General features: G+C 29.4%; 3 protein-coding genes across 3 annotated transcripts; 2 read left to right on the top strand and 1 right to left on the bottom strand.

Moving 5' to 3' along the window:
* The first annotated feature begins 801 nt into the window (after nt 1-801).
* Nucleotides 802-2,495, top strand: LOC108478655 (UDP-glycosyltransferase 88A1-like). Its single transcript, XM_017781128.2, has one exon. The coding sequence runs from the start codon at nt 866-868 to the stop codon at nt 2,258-2,260; it is 1,395 nt and encodes a 464-aa protein (XP_017636617.1). The 5' UTR covers nt 802-865; the 3' UTR covers nt 2,261-2,495.
* Nucleotides 2,496-5,653: 3,158 nt separating this feature from the next.
* Nucleotides 5,654-6,358, top strand: LOC108477581 (late embryogenesis abundant protein At1g64065-like). The gene has a single exon (XM_017780113.1). The coding sequence runs from the start codon at nt 5,654-5,656 to the stop codon at nt 6,356-6,358; it is 705 nt and encodes a 234-aa protein (XP_017635602.1).
* A 5,330-nt stretch (nt 6,359-11,688) lies between these two features.
* LOC108477421 (membrane-associated kinase regulator 5) lies at nt 11,689-13,481 on the bottom strand. Its single transcript, XM_017779962.2, has 3 exons — nt 12,308-13,481; nt 12,137-12,208; nt 11,689-12,047 (listed from the first exon to the last, which is right to left on the bottom strand). Exons 1-3 carry the CDS (start codon nt 13,194-13,196, stop codon nt 11,947-11,949), a joined length of 1,062 nt encoding a protein of 353 aa, XP_017635451.1. The 5' UTR covers nt 13,197-13,481; the 3' UTR covers nt 11,689-11,946.
* Between the last annotated feature and the right edge of the window lie 5,066 nt (nt 13,482-18,547).

Raw genomic sequence — 18,547 nt, 5'->3', positions numbered from 1 at the left:
TAAAAAGAAAAATTGAAAGGTGAAGAGTTTATTTTACAATATTCCAATTTTCTAGTGTTTGTACAAATGCTTTAATAATAAGAATTTTTATTAGTGCTATATTTGAATTATTGAAATAATTAATATATTTTAATAAAATTATTAACTATTAGTTTAAATAATGATTACATGAAGTAAAAATTATATTATATACTAAAAATAGTATAAATATTTTAATTATGATTTGAATTTTTTTAATATTATTAAAACTTTACTGATCTACTAATAAGATATTTAAAATAATAATTATATTTAAATTATTATATATTTTAATTATGAAGAATTAATTAAAATCAATTATAAGAATTAAAAATACATTATTTAAAAATTAATTAAAAGTTAAACGTGTAATTGGAAACCGGTCTATTCAAAATGGAAGGGTTAATACGGTCATAACTTCAGAAAGAAGAGGTTAAAATGTGTTGCTAGTCTCGTTACTTTTATATAATTTGAGATTTGGCCCTTATACTTTAAAAGATAAAAATTAATCCTCTTATTTTTTTAATTTAAAATTTTAGTTCATTATTTATTAAAATTTGTAAATTTAACATATTTATTTTATGCTAATTATATGTCATGTCATAACAGTTTAATCAAAATTTTAAGTTGATAAAATTGACAAAAATTAAGTACGATTATAATGACTAGATTAATATTTTTAAATAAAAACTTGATTTTAATTTTTTAACCGAGGCACTAAATCTAAAATTTTATGAACTTACAAGGAGTAATAGCACATTTAAAAAATAAAAACCCCATATCCACCAAATGTTTTCTTTATGATTTATATATACATTGTGTCATTCTCCATTTTTCACTATCACTAATGGAGGAAGCCATAGTTATGTACCCAGCACCTATGCTTACTCACCTGGCACCCATGGTAGAGTTCGCCAAGCTCCTCCTCACTCACCACCCTTCCCTTTCTATCCACATCCTCATCGCCACCCGTCCTTCACAACCTTCCTCCACCGTCCCCTCCCCCGTTCCTCCTTCCATCACCTTCCACTACCTCCCCACCGTCGACCTCCTTCTAACCTCAACTGGCTTAGATCCCCTTCTCTTCGACGTCATCCGCCTCAGTAACCCCGATGTCCGCCGCACCCTTCTCACCATCTCCAATAACTACACACTCAACGCCATTATCGTTGACTTCTTCTGCACCAGCGCAGCATTCGAAGTGGCCTCCGATCTCAACCTTCCAGCTTACTCTTTCCTCCCTTCCGCCCTCGGTGCTGTTGCTTGCTTACTTTATTTGCCCACCCTCAGTAACAAATTTACTCAAAGCTTCCAACATCTCAACGTTTTCCTTGATATCCCTGGTGCGCCACCGATTCCATCTGCAGATATGCCGCCGACAACGTTCAAAGGCAACAAGCTGTATGACATTTTCTTAGACATCGCCACCAACTTGCGCCGTTCAACTGGGATTATTGTGGACACTTTTGAATATCTCGAGCCAAAGAGCTTCAAAGAGATTAATGATGGACTCTGCTTGCCGGACTACCCCACGCCTCCCCTTTACTGCATCGGACCTCTCATTGTTAACACGACCGTGGACGGTGATGGTGTTCCTCAGTGCATAAAATGGTTAAACTCTCAACCTAGTAAAAGCGTAGTGTTTCTTTGTTTTGGTAGCTTGGGATCGTTTTCAGTGCAACAGTTAAAGGAAATAGCTGTTGGATTAGAGAGGAGTGGGCAGAGATTTTTATGGATTGTGAGGAACCCACCATTAGAGAACCAAAGCTCGAACATTGACACAAAAATCGACCCAGATTTGAAATCATTGCTACCTCCAGGGTTCTTGGAGAGGACCAAAGAGAAGGGACTGGTAGTCAAATCATGGGCACCCCAATTAGCCGTGTTGAATCACGACTCGGTTGGTGGGTTCGTGACTCACTGCGGCTGGAACTCAGTGCTAGAATCGGTGTGTGCAGGCGTTCCAATGTTAGCGTGGCCGCTTTATGCTGAACAAAGGTTCAATAGGGTGTTGATGGTAGAAGAAATGAAGATTGCGTTGCCGATGGTGGAGTCGGAAACTGGGTTCGTGAGTTCAACTGAGGTGGAGAAACGAGTCAAAGAATTAATGGGGTCGAAAGAAGGTGACTCAGTTAGGGAGCGAACCTTAGCCATGAAACAAGCAGCGAAGGTGGCGACGAGTGAGGGAGGTTCCACTCGCATTGCGCTGGCCAAACTTGTCGACTCATGGACGAAAAAATGACTCGGACTGAATCGCCAAACCACCACGTAGGTTGTGAGGTAATACCCATGGTCAATATGTGAAACACGAGCGTTCGACTCGGTCGTTATAATCCCTGTTGTGCTGATTCGACAAACTGAAAACGTTGTTCGAATTATTATTTTTATTATCTTTGTTGTTGTGGTGGTGATTCTATTATGCTTGTATTTTAAATTAATTAATTAAATAATATCTTTAGTTCAAATATTGAAATGAATTTTTAGTTTCTAACTTAAATATTTAACCATTTATTTGGATTAGTTATTGATTTTATGAGAATTTTAAATAGAAAAATTAAATCCGATTCTAAATTTAATAAAATAATCCTTATTTAATCAATGAAAATTTACACTTTTACCTTTTAGAAAAGATAAAATTTAAATTTAAATTACTAAAATGATGAAATTAATTCTAGATTCGCGCAGTGGGTCAAATAATTCCATCAATAAAGGGCATGGGCCCAAATCAATATACCATAAACACGTGTTGTCACTGTTACTATGTTCCCCAATGAAGAAGAACCATGGGAAAGTGGTGTTAGCTGCCAAGTCTAACATTCCACCAAATCGTCTTCATGTGACAAGTACAAATGGTAAGCTTAGAAATACTTTTCAAAAGTGTTTTTGAGATAAATAATATTTTTAGGATAAAAATATTTTTAAATAAGTTATTTTTTTACATTAAAATTTGACCCCAAAATATTTTTTATGGTACCAAAATGTAATCCGGACATTCATAATAATGTTGTGGTTGAATTTGTTATTGGTTTCGTTTCAAATTTCCTTGAATTTTGATTTTTGTTAGTGTTTTATTCCTAAATTGTCAATAATGAATTGAGTATCTTGAATCGGCATTAGTCACCACAATCCAAAATTATACATGGATGATAGTACTATTGGAAGACCTTTAATTCTAAAATGAAGTGAAGATATATTGGACCACCATAAGTAAAGCCTATGTAGGAAGGGGTTGAAGCATCTCACCAAGCCCATGATCTCTAACTAGACTTTTTTAACAATGGGTCCCAAATACAAAAGCAGCATAAAAGAATTGGTGGAATATTTTAATTTTATAATGTTTAAATATTGCCATGTATTTATGTTTGTTTTACAGCTTATATTCGAGGTTAGTAATTATCTCTCCCAATATTGTTACTCTAATGTTTGAATCTGCATTATCTTCTTCGGAATACAATGTGTCTTGTCATTATATCAAACACTTGTTAATACCGTTACATAATTTTAATTTTTTTACTATTTCCTAAATAAGACATATGTCACTTTTAGAAATTCGCTTATAGAATTTAAAAATTTAAATGATAATGTAACAACTTTTTCTTTTAATAAATGGTATATAATAAGTTAAAATTTTCAATTCTTAAAGCATGCATCTCTTCCTCACATAGAAGATGAGTAATCGATTGAACCGATTAATTTAATCGACTCTATATTATATTTACTTGAAATTAAACCGATTGAATTGACATAATTGACAAAAAAAATTACTAAAATTTAAACCACATTACATTACAGGTTATTATACAATGCAAACCAAATCAGCCTATACTATAACATTATTATTTACTATTTTGTTTAAAATTTTATTTTATATTTATATTTATATTTATATTTTAATTTGTATAATACTCATTGGGTTTAATTTTTATCTGAGTTTAGATATGGATAACATTGAGTTTGTTTTGGATTTGGGCTATGACAATATATTTGAGTTTAAATATATTAAAATATATAAATTTAGTAGATATATTTATAATTAATTAATTTAATTTTGAATTTTAAAATCGAAAATCAACCAACTTGACATATGTTTATTACTTAATATCTCTTCAATTAATCGTTTTGAATCAAATTAACGTTTGATTAATTTAACTAATTTGAATCGACTTTTGTTCTCTCATCTTTATTTGAAAGTTGAAATTTTTTATCTAAAAGAGTAAACTAAAACATGAACCTTCTATATAGTATCACATCTTTACTATAATAATGCTTTCAATTGAGATAAAGTCACCCATTAATCGGGTCTCAACTCAATTGAAAAATTTTCAAAAACTATTTATTTTATAAAACAAGTTTATCTACGGTAGCATAATGTCCTATGTTTCACTATCATTCAATCAGTTTTGTTTCACTTAGGGCAAATTTAACATTGTTTCTAAGTACATTTGGAACAAAAACTATTTTCTAGATAAAAGTATTGTTAAATAATATACTTTTAAACTTTTTCAAAGTGCTTTTGAGATAAATTTTTTTGGAAAATTATTTTTTTAAGAAGTAGAAAATTTTAACTTTTTACTCAAAAATATTTTTTTACACAAAACAATTTTAAAAAGTAATGTTAAACTAAACATTAATCCTTATAATCGATACATTTCTCCTCTAACATAAATTTAATTTTCATTTGAAAAAAAAGAAAAAAGAAAGAAATCAGTACTTAGCATTTTAAATCTTCTAGATGTAGAGGTGATTTGGTAGAGATGTTGACCTTTAATCCATGAAATCATGAGTCAAATTTGAGAGAAATTTTAGCTACAATTCAAAGTAAAACAGTAAGGAAAAATGGGTCATTTTTTGTAAGGTACTCATCCAATACCAACATTAACCAATGAAGTTAAAAAGGCATCAAATCCTCCAACTTGCCTAACGCGTTTCATTGTCAACCAAAGCATAATTGATAATACCACTAGAAGAACTTGACTTGCTGTTCCTTTTGTTTTTTCAAAGTCCAAGTATTTCCCATAAAAGCACTTGTAGTAATAGTTATACTGTATTTTGTCTCATCTATTTAAAAATGGATAAATTAGTTATTGTATGTTAGATAAAAAATAAATTGGTCATTCTGTTAAAATTTTTATATATTTATAATGTTAAAAATTGGTCTCTATATGTAAGCATGAGGTACACATGACACTCCACGTATAATTGTCTGATTATTCTGTTAGCTACACCAGTTTTTAACAGTAAAAATGAATAAATATTTTAACAAAATTACACATTTCAAAATGGGTTAATATACTATTTGGTACTTATATTTGATTTCAATATTCAATTTTGTACCTGATTTTGACTTTTAATGTTCAATTTGGGACATAAGTTTTTCTTTGTCCCAATTAAGTACCTATGTTTTTTTTACTAGAGAACAAATGTCAAGTATTTATTGAACCACATGATGTTGTTTAGTTTGAGTACCAAATTGAACATTAAAGCCAAATATAGATACTAAATTGTATATTAACCCTTTCAAAATCTATCAAATATATCTATAAAAACTTATTAATAAGCTCCATTTTTATTCTCATAACTCAATTCTTCACCTTCTTATCCCTTTAGAAATTCCTTTCCACATCTTTTAAAAAAAATGGCAGAGAAGATCAGTGATGAAACCCCAAATCCAGAGAAGATCAATGATGAATCCCCAAATCCAGAGAAAATCAATGATGAATCCCCAAATCCATTGGCACCAAGTAATGACGAAGAGTCTATCACGGCTTACTCGAAAGACCAAAACAGAAAGAAGCAAATGAAGTGCCTGTTGTATATCATATTATTTGCCGTGTTCCAAACAGGGATTATATTGCTTTTCGTGTTAATCTTCATGCGTATTACAAACCCAAAGTTCCGGGTTCGATCGGGGTCGTTTATCGACGCTTTTAATGTTGGAACTGAAGCTTCCCCTTCATTCGACTTGCGAATGAATACCCAATTCATGGTAAAGAACACGAATTTCGGTCACTTCAAGTACAAAGATGGTACCGTCACCTTTGCATATAAGGGCATACCGGTTGGTAATGCCATGATCGAGAAGGGTCGAGTCGGGGCTAGGTCGACCAAAAAGGTTGATGTTGTAGTCAAGTTGAGATCAAATGGTTTTTCATTGAATATTAGAGATAATGAATTGGGAAGTGATATTAGTTCAGGTGTTCTGCCATTGACCAGTTCGGTAAAGTTGAAAGGGAAGATATATATGATGGAGGTGATAAAGAAGAAGAAATATGCCCAAATGAATTGTAGTATGGAAATTGATATCAACTCTAGAACCTTGGGAAATATTATATGTAAGTGATCAAAGTTGTTTACGGATTTTTTTCCTTGGAATTTTTATTTCATTTTTAGTTGCATTTGTTATGGATTTTGTCTTATGATTTTTGTATTGGGGCCTTATGTTTATAGGAATATTGAATCATTGGATAAACTACACTTAAATATCACTAATTATTAATAAATTTATGTTTTGGTCACTTAACTTTAAAAAGTTACAAAATGATCACTAAACTATACTTAAGCCATTACACTATTAAAATCACTACTATATAGCCTTTTTTTTTGTTTGCATGGCCTACTTACGGTAATCGAAAGCTCTCATTCCTCTTCTCTTTTATAGTTTAGTTTTTTCTTTCATGAAATAGCTTTGAACATCATGAAACTGCAAATCAAAATCCAAACAGTTTTCTTCTTTAATTTTCGACACTAGTCGCAAAATCAAACTTTTTAAATAAATAAAAAAAAAGTCGCTTGGAGCTCACTAGCTAGCCATTTTATAAATAAAAAATAAAAAAATTTTGTCATGTCAAAATGAAATATACGTAGACTATCATGCGATTGCCATTCCAACATCGTTAAAAAATAAATGTATTAGTTAACATTTATTTTAAAAAAATGTTTTGACTCTTTTTAATAATTAATGACCAAATTTAGTTAAAAAGTAAAGGTTAAATTGATAAATTGTAAACATTTAAGCTAAAATTATCATTATGCCCTTTTTATTTCTTATTTCCCAAAAAAGATTTTGAAGTTTAAGGAGGATTGGTTTATAGTTTTGTCGTTTTCATTTATAAGAAGTTTTCAATCAACTCAAGAACTCTATTTTCAAATTGGCCCTTGGGTAAACTACATGGGCCTAACCCATGTCTAATATGGTAATTTTCTTACCTTCTCCACAACAATGCTTCGGCCCAATAAAACATGAAAAACAAAATTAATCAAAATTATAATTATAATATTTTACTAATTAATTTAAACGATTAATTTATAGAATATGTAATATTACGGGTATAATGTGGGTACCATACATTACCTTGTTTAGTTCATTTAATTGCAATGTAAAATTTAGTGTTTGGTTCTTGGAGTATAAGATTATTTAAAACACATTTTACTAAATTGTTCTTATTATAATTTTTTAATAATTTTAATTTCTTTAATATTTTTAGTTTCAATTTTCATAAAATTGTGATAATTCTTGTTTTAATTACAATTTTAATATTAATAAGTAAATATATGATGTTGAAATAAATTTATAAATTATGATTATAATGATAATTTTAACTTTAAAGTATGACATTTATTGTTTTATTGTTAAGAAAATGAAATAGTTTTTAATTAGACGTAATTTTATTTTAGAACAAAGAAGAAATTAATTAAAATAAAGGAAGATATATCAATATTTTTACTAAAAAATATAAAAATAAAAATATTTTTCAAAATAATATGTTTCTATAGTATCCAACTTTATCATCAAGTAACAAATCAAGTAACACCAGCTCAATTAATTTAATCATAAAAATTAAAAATAACATTCAAAAATTAAATATATTTTAGAAGGGTGTCATATACTTGAATGCGACATCCCATTCAAACATTTTTTTCTTCATTTTTACTCTTTCAATTTCTTTTTCTCATTATTTTGTTCAAATCAACATAGTGTCGCGACACACTTTTTTTCTATTTTTATTTTTAATTATCATTATTTTGTAATAATTGAATAATTTTAGAATTGGCGTCACATGTCAAATAGGTGACATTGTTTTCTATTATGAAAAACATATCGTTCGATAAATAATGTTAAATTTATACTATTTTAAGAAATAATTTTTATTTTGATGATATTTTATAAAAGTCAAAGATAAACCGGTTCAAAATTTAAGATTACACTGTAATCTAAAATAATTAAAAAATAAATGATATTAAGATTAAACTCTACATTTTAAATTTTTTTATTTGGTGATAGAAAAGAAAAGATACGACTAGTTAAACTATACTAAAGGGATTATCTGTAAACACGTGCAAACCTTCTTTCTTATTAAAAGTTGTTTTAGTTATTCAATCTGCGCGTTTTCTTCTCTAGAGATGTATTCAAGTTCTTATTTTTTATATTCTTTAAGGGATGGTGAATGTATTTGATTTTCGTTGACTTTGAGGGTGTTGATTCCGAATCTTAGATTGCTTCAATTATTTTTGGTTCCGTTGGTTTATATATTTATTTAGTAAGTGATTCAGCAATCCCAAAATTTTTTTCTTTTCAAAAAAAAGAAAAAAAAACTAATTTTTTTTTCATACTCTTTTATTTTATAACATAAATATTATTATAAATATTGTTAATAGTCTTTGCTGTGAAAAGAAAAAAAATTTGTGATGCTAAGATTGCCCCACAAAAGCTAAGATAAAATTGGAAATGTCATTTCTCTCATACTACTCTTTCGATACACAATCTAATGTTTTGAAAAAAAAGATATCAAAAAAAAAATTTATATCGAATTTGAAGTGCCATGCTCCTTTGATACACAATTTAATATTTTGAAAAAAAAGAAATCAAAAAATATATATATATCGAATTTGAAGTGCCATACTATTATTACTTACTAATTCATATATCATATGATGAAGGCATAGTCTTCTTTTTGTTCGTATCAACAATTTTTCTTTCTTACATTAATAATAAATCATTCTTAATGATTAATCATTCAAGATAACTCATAATTTAGCATTAAGTATTGAATATTTTTCCTAACTGTCAGATAAAACCCGATGATTCAAACCCACCTTTACTAATATTCTATGACTTGTCCGGCTTGGTGCCGTCCTCATTTAATGACCTCAATTTTTCATCCTCATATTCAAACTTTATCAATTGTGACATTAACTACTCAACTTAAATTGTTGATCACCTGTTTATAGCTGGATGACATCCACACCCATATAATCAAAACATTAAATTTTTTTAAAACATGACGTCATATAAATATAAAATTTCATTTATTATTTTTTTTTTTTTGAAATCCTTTGAAAAAACTGACATATTTTATTTTTAAAAAATAAAATCCAGAAGAAAAATCCATTACATGATGAAAACCTGAAAAGTTGAAGTGGGGAGTAAAAAAGAAAAAAAAAAGTAAAAACCCTTTTTTAGAAAATCAAGTGTCTCTTACTGTTCACCTTTTTTTTTCCTTTTCATTTTATGTTATTATTTTTATCCTTTTAAACGTTGGTCGGAGAAAAAAAACAAAAAAACATGATGTGTTTGTAACATTAGATTACAAAAAATGTGTTGGAGAAGTGAACCGATATCGTCCGGTCCTCTTCTTATGTTGGTGACCTGTGAGTATGAATGAAGTTGACAAATGCTATCAAATCCGATTTCATCATTATAGATGGGCGCCCCCTCCCTTTATTCAAATTTCAAAGCTCATGAGGTGGTGAAGAATGAATTTCAGTTTATCATTTCCATCGTCGGTCTGATTCTTATAAAATTAGTTATAATGAGAAGCTAAGTTCAGTTGTAATGCACTATAATACCAAGGGTTAATAGCATTCCGACCCCTTAAATTATGATTTAGATTCTACATCCATCCTCACATTTTAAAATGCTTTGATCATGTCAATTAAGTTTTTAATTTAGGTATTAAGATATTGAACATATTTTAAGATACGTGATAAAATTATAAATATGTGTAGACTTACTGCATTGCTAACTTAAATTTAACATGTTTGAAAAAATAAAATATGTTTTAAATATATTTCATGTCGAATATAAATTGAAAAAAAGGACATAATTAATACAATTAGAAAGTTTGTGAACTTAGGGAGAAATTTAAAATTTGAAAGTAAAAGTATCATAGAGATCTTTATATTAAGAGCTGGATTACATTTTGTCCCCTTCACTAAAAAAATAGACACATTAGATCAAAGAATAAATTAGTCATTGCATATTAGAATGAGACACGTGGCACACCACGTGGAATTGTTTGGTTATTTTATCAGCAACCCCAATTTTTATTTATTTATTAAGAATGATAAAAGCTATTACATAGCAATCAATCTAAGAAAAGAAAAACCAGTAACATCTTCATGTGACACATTCAAAACAAAATCAGGAGGTTGAGACCAAGAGTAAAAGCCAATAATCATTCCTTCTACAGCCTTTGCTAAGCAATCAACCATCCTATTGCATTCTCGATGCCCATGCCTAATACCAATATCCTAATTTCGATGCAATAGGTCAGCAACCCCAGTTTTTAACAATAGAAATGAATGAAATGTTTAATAGAATAAACAATTTGTTTTTTAGTCTAATATATAGAGACTAATTTACCCATTTTTTAAGCAGAGTGAGTAAAATGTAATCTGACTCTTACTACAAAAACCTCTATAATATTTTTACAAAAAATTGAAATATATTTAAAAACATTCAATACAATTAACCGAACATAAAATAATAACACATATACATAAAACATACCATATACAATAAAGACTAGATTGGAATATATAGACAAACAAGTTGTGGGTAAACATTGTGTAGGGGTACCATGGCATATTTTGGAGAGGAACCATACCAACAAGTGTATGTTAGCATGGAATATGAAGGGGGATACAGTGGATATAGGCATAAATCCTTCAAATTAAATGGTGCAGGGAATATATATTTATGGCTGTGGCATGTTGAATGGAACATTCAACTTACCTTCTGCCCATATAGCAGGGATGGGTTGCCAGAGCATTTGTTTCAATTCACACTGCTTTCTTCTCTCTTTTTTTCCCCCTAGGTTTGAATTATACATGAAATAGTATTTCTTGTATTCCAAGAAATCCTTCAAAGTTTTAAAATGCATTGAATCCTCTGAAGTTGGTTCGGATTCGAGAACTTGAGGATTCAAACCGAAGAGAGACAAGAAAGGAGATCGTTATCGACAAAGAGGAGTTGGCAATACGAACTCCGACAATCTTCTATTTTAAATCAAACTAATTGAAATAAAAATTAATTGAGATATCTGCTTAAAGAAGGACAATAAATTAATTGACTGAGAATTGATACAAATCATCTTAACTAAAATTTTAATATATATATATACTTTTTACCGCTTGAACTAAATTTTTAATGATTTATTTAGTACACCCAATCAACCACTCCCTTCTCTTGTGGATGGATGGTGTGAAATTGTGAATAGTTTTTACTGTTGAAAGCATTATAGAAGATTGGAGAAAACATATTCCCACTAAAAATACTACCAATTGTGGAGGAAATTGAAAAATAAATGTTGAAAGTCATCTTAAGTCCTTCAAATCCAAGAAAATCATGATCATATCTTTGAACTGCAGAAATTTAAGTCCAAACACAAATTCTCACAACAACAAAAAGAATCCAAATATAAAAGAGTTAACTTTCAATTCCTTCATAATGACAGACAACTTCACCTTTACAAAGTGAAAACTACTCTCTCTACTCACTGCTCATCATAAACTAAACAATCAAAAAACAATTACTACCCCTTTCTTTTTTTTCTTTTCTTTTTTTTTTAAATTTTCCTTTGTTTGCCTTTTTCAATTTTTACATCATCATGATCATGAATTTTTTTAAAGTCTATTAACAGTACTTTTTCAGGTGGTAAAGCCATTGCCTTCTTCGCTTGATGTTCTTGCTGAATCCATTAGTTTCTCGTATGATGAAATGCTTGCAACTCGTGAAAATAGAGAAGACTCTGAGAAAAAAGAAATAAATTTAAAGCTTAATTAGCACTTAAAAAGAGAGTGCAGTAACGAATTTAAACAGTGTGGAAAACTTGTATACCTGTTGAAGATGCATTGCTTAATTTCTCTTGTGAAGAACAATCGCTTGTACATCTCGATAACCATGAAGATTCTGCAGAAAATCGAAGAAGAAACAAAGTTAAGCATTGAACTCTGATTTCTGAATTAAACCCAAAGCTTAAAATTAACTGCAAAACCGAAAAATGATTACCTCTGGATGAATTGAAAGATCTCTTGCAATGTAAAATGGCGCTTTGGATCCCATCATGTTGAAGCAGCAGTGAATCATCTCTCCGGCTAATTGGCGACGCTGCAGCCGAGGCTGATCGGCTTTTTCCCAGATGCTTGTAACCCGCTTTAATATTAGTATTTCCCTGTTTCTCCTTTACAGAATATACCGTCGCCGGAGAAGTTGCCGGAGATAACGTTGATAAGTCGCCGGACACTTCGAACTTGTGGGTTTGACTGTGCTTTTTGGAGATTTTTGTGTACAATGGTTTGATTACATTCAAGTACTTATGTACCAAATCTTTTGATAATCTCTTCGAAGGATCATCTTCTATTTTGCCTTTCGTTCGACGAAAACTGTTTTCTCTAGTGAAATGCTCTCTGCTATTATGGTTTTCATGCTTTGGGGTCTCCATTGAAACACCTACGAGCTTGGTTTTCTCCGGTAGGCGTGTATTGTTACCGGTATTCGCCATTGATTTAGATTTCTTGGGAGTAAAGACTCGAAATCTCTGAGCTGATTTTAGCAGAGCAATAGGCGATTGTGGCTTGGAGATTGGCTCGATAGGCATAATCTTTCTCTTCGAGAAGTGATCGGCGGGAGACAAACTAAGCTCTTTGTTACCAACAACATTGTTGGGCAGTTCACGGCGAGCTCCACCATTGCCATTAAAATCACGCAGAGGAAACTCCAAGTCGATGAAAGAGTCCTCCCCTTCATCCAACTCATGATCCGAAACAACCCCAGACGCGGCGGTGGCACTGACGGTGACGGTGGCGGCGGCACCGTTTCCATCACATGGTTGGGTTTGATTTACTTTATGAACCCCATTACTAGGTTTCCAAAACATGAGAAAATTCAGAGCTTCCATGGCTGTAAAACTCAAAAATAAAAGAACACAGGGGAAAACAGAAAAGACAGAGAATCCAAAGAGAAAACGAGGGTGGGTTCTTTAGGGTTTCATTCGGGGGCTAGGGGGAGGGATTAAAAGCATTTAAAAAAGCAAGAGAGAGAGAAGCATTGCACTGCCTTTGATGGGGTTTCAATGACAGGAATTGAAAATGGTGTTTCAGGGGAGAGAGTGAGGTAAGCTTTTGATACCACTTTTTACAAAGAGATTCGTATTAGAAAGAGAGAGATAGGGATACTAGCTTATTAGCTTTGCAGCCTTTGCTTTTTCAACACTGATGAGGTTTTTTTGGTTAATACAATTTTGACTCCCTAAACTTAATAATTAGTCCATTTGGATAGTCCTTAAACCAAGTTTTAATTAAATAGATTCTTAAAATTTTCATAAAAGAAAAATTATTTAAAAATAGAGAAAAACTATTAAACCAAACTTTCTTTTTAGCTCAATTCAATTAAGCCCTTTGTCTGGATTAATATAATGCTCGATCCCTAATTCAATAAATCTAATTGATCGAATTTCTAACAAGTCAAAATCTTGAGATTTTCTTTTAAAAGAAATCAAATTGTTACATTTGCCTAGGTCATAAACTAAAATAAATCTAATTATCAAATTTAGATACCAAAATAAGAAAACCAAAATTGAAGGACTAAATTTTGTATTTACCCTTTTTTTTTAAATTGCAAATTTACAGAGGGAATAGTTGAGTATAGGTTGCGTGATAGAGAGAGAGAGAGATGGAAAAGGTAGAGCACGTGAATGGAGTTTGCGAGTGAAATGAAAGACAAAATCTTTTTGCAAATGATGCAAAATTTTGGTCCGTAAATAAAAAAGGATCATATTTATCATAGGTTTACGATACACAAAATAAATAAATAACAAGTTTTTATTTATAAATTCAGAAAAATACAGTGAATTGCAGGCATTGGAGCTCAGCCTTTTTTTTCGCTTTGCCATTCAGAAACTTTCCCTCAGTAAAAAAAAAAAAAAAAGAATCCTGGATTTACATGCGCTCTGGTCTCCATCACACCTTTCTTTATCTCTTTTGTACTTTTCTACCCTCTTTACCTATTCCTTTGTTTACAGATTCTTCATCAAAAATTGAAAAAATAATTGATTAATACACTCTTTCGTACCTAAAGTTAATTTTAATATTCAATTTGATATTTAAATTTTTTAATTTAATATATTAATTTTTCTCCCAATCAAATTTATGTATCGAATAATATTTTTTCGATATTTGTAGGTGACAAATTATTTAATATTAAATAAGATTTTTTAAAATTTAATCATATATGCCTTTTTTTTTATAAATTTATCGATATATGCTTTTTTTCATTGTCTTATAAAACGCAATTTTCTTTCTCTCTCTTAAAAATGCGACAACGACGACATGCTCAACAATGACGACTAAGAGGACAAGGAGTTGTTAGAAGAAGAAGAGGAAGAAGATTTTAATTCCTCCTCTTTGCTACCTCAACCGATTGTTGTCGTCGTACCCTCCGTCTCAATCCCGCCGTTCCTTCGTTCACCATCGTGACCATTGTTGTTGTTTCTCTCGAGGATTCGACTCCCAACTCCAAACGCCAATGGATTGATTCTATCGTCTCTGAGAAAAAACCTCCTCCGCCACAACAATTAGACGAATCGCGACTATTATTTAAAAAAAAGTGAAAACATATCCTGTATATCGATAAAATTTTTAAAAACAACGTAGATTATCTAATTTCTTTTTTTTTGGGGGGGGGGAGATAGGTAAATCACCCATTTATATGACTATTTTTTTATAGATATATTTTTGAAGTTTTTTATTGATAAGTTTATGTTCATTCAGTTTGTGGTATCGATGAATAATTTTTAAGATTATTTCAATTATTTATTTTTAATAATAATAATATTATTATGTTTTCATCGTTGGAACATTAAATCGTAGAACAAAACGTACCAACAATCTTTTCAATTACGGGTTAACCTTTTAGTTTTTCCGTTTGTCCAGTATCAGGTTTTGTTTTTCGTACAGTACTTTTTGCTTCTACGTTACACGCCAATATTTATTATATAACTCCGTAAAAAAAATTAAAATATGCTATCAATCCTTCTCTTATTCATAGTTTTATAATTTAGTCCCATTCCTATTTAACAGTGTTAAAAACTAAATCTAAATTTTAAAATTTGAAATTTAAAAAGTAAAAGAACTAAATTTCAAGTTTTGATCTTGTACAGGGACTAAAATTCCAACAAGGTATTGACATTGTTGGTTAAGGTAGAAGTTTTGGACCATACTCAAGTTTGAGTCTCACAATACACAATTCTGATATTTATTCTTCGTCTGTTCTACTTTGTATTGATTCAATTCTATGCTATAATTACTCAGATATATATTTATACGTGTACACTATTTATAATAATAAATAATTAAAAAATCAATAAAGATAAATTAATTGAGCCACATCTTGGTCTTCTCTCTCTTTTTTTAATTGTTCCTTTCACATTTAGGTTATGCATTAGTTAAATATACATTATTGACTTTTCAAAAAAATGAATTATTTAAAGGTGTAATTCAAAGATGATAATGAAATTGCGTGAAGAAATTGTGGGTTGGGGGTGCAATTTTTCTTGGGAGACTTTGAAGTCAACTCAAATGTTTTAAAATGTTGGGGGCAATGTCGGAAGCCAAACTTTGGCTAATCCTATAGTCCTTTTCATCGATTTGTTTAGATTTGAATTATTAAATAATAACAAAATCTTTTATTTTATTTAAATTATTTATAATAAATAAATTATCAGACCCAATTATATTTCATTATTTTTAAGTTATTATTATTTTATGTATAGACAATTTTTTCTCAAATTGGTCTCTGTACGCCCCATCATCACCTAAATTTCTTTTAAAAAATATATTTTTTTTGGATTTTATACAATTTTTTAAAGATATTAAAGTAATTATGTGACACAAGATATGGAACAATCTTATAATATTATGTTATTATACCATAATAGAATCTAAATTTAGTAAATAAATAGATAAAAAATTGAAACTAATATGAACCAAAAAATTTTAAGGACCAAATTGAAAAAAATTGTTAAATTCAAAGACTAAATGTTATTTTATCTCATTAAAGAAAGGCAATAAGAGAAGCGCGTGGAGCAGGAGAAAGAAAGAAAAGGCTTTTAAAATGGCAGAGGTAGTTTGACTGACGGATTATTATATGTTTATAGAAAAGAGATTTACGAGGCTGACGACAAACATCCAAAAAGAGCCATTTTTTTTTTATAAAAACAAAAGCAAAATGGAATAGAAAAAAGCCAAAAAGAGCAACACACACACAAAAAAAAAAAAATGGAAACGTTAGGGGTTAGCTGAGAAATGAAAAAAAAAAGAAAAAAAAAAAAGAGTTTACTTATGGTGGCACATGGTCTTAAAAGAAAAGCCAATGTGGGGTTCTTTTTCTTTTAAGGTAAAGGCAATGGCAATGGCAATGGCAATGGCAATGGCAAATGACAAATGTAAATGCTTTTGGAGCCTTTTTCCTTTCATAGAGAACCTAAAGCTTTCACCTTTCAACTTTGAAGAGGTCCAAGTCCAACCTCTACATCTTTTTTTGGAGTTGAATTTAGGTCAATAGGTCCAACTCTTACCTATAAAATTTGGTGATTTTACTCCCCATTCATCTCATAGTTGTTTGAATTAAATCGGATTGATTTGGCATCAGATTGGTCAATTTATAAATTATTACGAGTCGATTGAATCAATTTTTTAATATTTTTATTTTTAAAATTAAACTGTAGTAAAGGTCGTTCATGGCTTCTTTTTTTTTTTTTCTTTTTTGATAATTAAATTATGAAAAGTTATAAAATGGTCTTCTAACTATTCAATTTTGTCTTTTTTATGACCAACCGACTAATGTAAAAATGAAAACACCCAAAAATTAAGGATAATTGAGTAACCAAAAAAGACAAGTTGAGTGACCATTTTGTAACCTTTTAAAGTTAGGTATCCCCAGAAAAATTACTAATAGTTTAGTAACTATTTTTAACTTTCTATAGTTGAGGTAACTAAAACTAGTTAAATGGTTACTAATATAATTTACTCAATTTTTAATAATTTATTTAATCAAATCATAATCAGATAAATAAACTATTCAATTTTAAAACTTTAATTTTGATAATAACGTAAGAACTAATTAAAATACATAATTTGATAATGATTTCGTTTGAATGTTTTTAAAATTTTCAATGTTCTTTTACTATGAAAGTCATAATAAAAGTATAAGAACTTAAGCTCAAAAGAAACGAAAGTAACCTTAAGCATACGACTTTGAAGGGTTCTTTTTTCTTTTCTTTTCTTTTCTTTTCTTTCTTAGATGCTAAATATAAAGTATAAAAAGGAAAAATAAATAAAAGGAAAAAGAAAAAGAGTAAGAACATTAAGCCTTTAATTTTCTACTTCCCTGTGGACAATATCATACGGTTCTTTCTTATCTGTTTTCCCAGTAAGCAAACAAAAGAAAATTGGTGATTATTATATTATTATAATTATCAAATATAATATTCAATTGCTAATCTAGAGTTACAGAATACTGACCAAACTTATATACTTTAATTAATATTTTTTATTTTGGATAAATGTGTATTTTATTATCCAAAAGAAGTAAAAGTTTGCTTACAAGGATATCGAATAAAAACAAATCAGCTCCTACATGGAAAAAGTTTTATAGAGACCATTTATACTAAAAGTTAAATTATATTTTATTTCTTTATTTTAAAAATAAGTAGATTGATCTTTTATTAAAAATTTATTTATTTTTATTGTTAAAAATTGGTGCATCAAATGTCATTATTTAGTTATTCAATCAACCATGTCAATTTTAATAGTACAAATGAATAAAAATTTTAATGAAATAATAAATTTACTCTTTAATTTAATTTATAGAAACTAATTTCACATCTTTTAAGTAAAATAGGCAAAATGCAATCAAATTCTTAATACAAATTCCTCATACTTTTACCCATATATGCTATATAATTACTTTATAATGCATATTTTATACAAAGTTGGGCGTTTACTGTTATGAATTTTAGAATTTAAATTTAGATAATATTGCTTTGTAGATTACTTAATTGTGCTATGTGGATATTATTCTTTTTTTTTGTTGAAAAAAAAACTATTCTAAAATGATAATTACTCTAGAAACAGATAAACTGGTAATATCTCTATGCAGCACATTCAAAATAAAATTAGGGGGTTGAGACCAAACGTGAAAGTTAATGTTCATTCCTTCTGCAGCATTTGCTAAACAATCAACCAACCTATT

This window comes from Gossypium arboreum, chromosome 12, assembly GCF_025698485.1.
Source record: "Gossypium arboreum isolate Shixiya-1 chromosome 12, ASM2569848v2, whole genome shotgun sequence".
Classification (NCBI taxonomy): domain Eukaryota; kingdom Viridiplantae; phylum Streptophyta; class Magnoliopsida; order Malvales; family Malvaceae; genus Gossypium; species Gossypium arboreum.
Note: the sequence above shows the minus strand (reverse complement) of the source record. Positions and strands in the feature narration are given on the sequence as shown.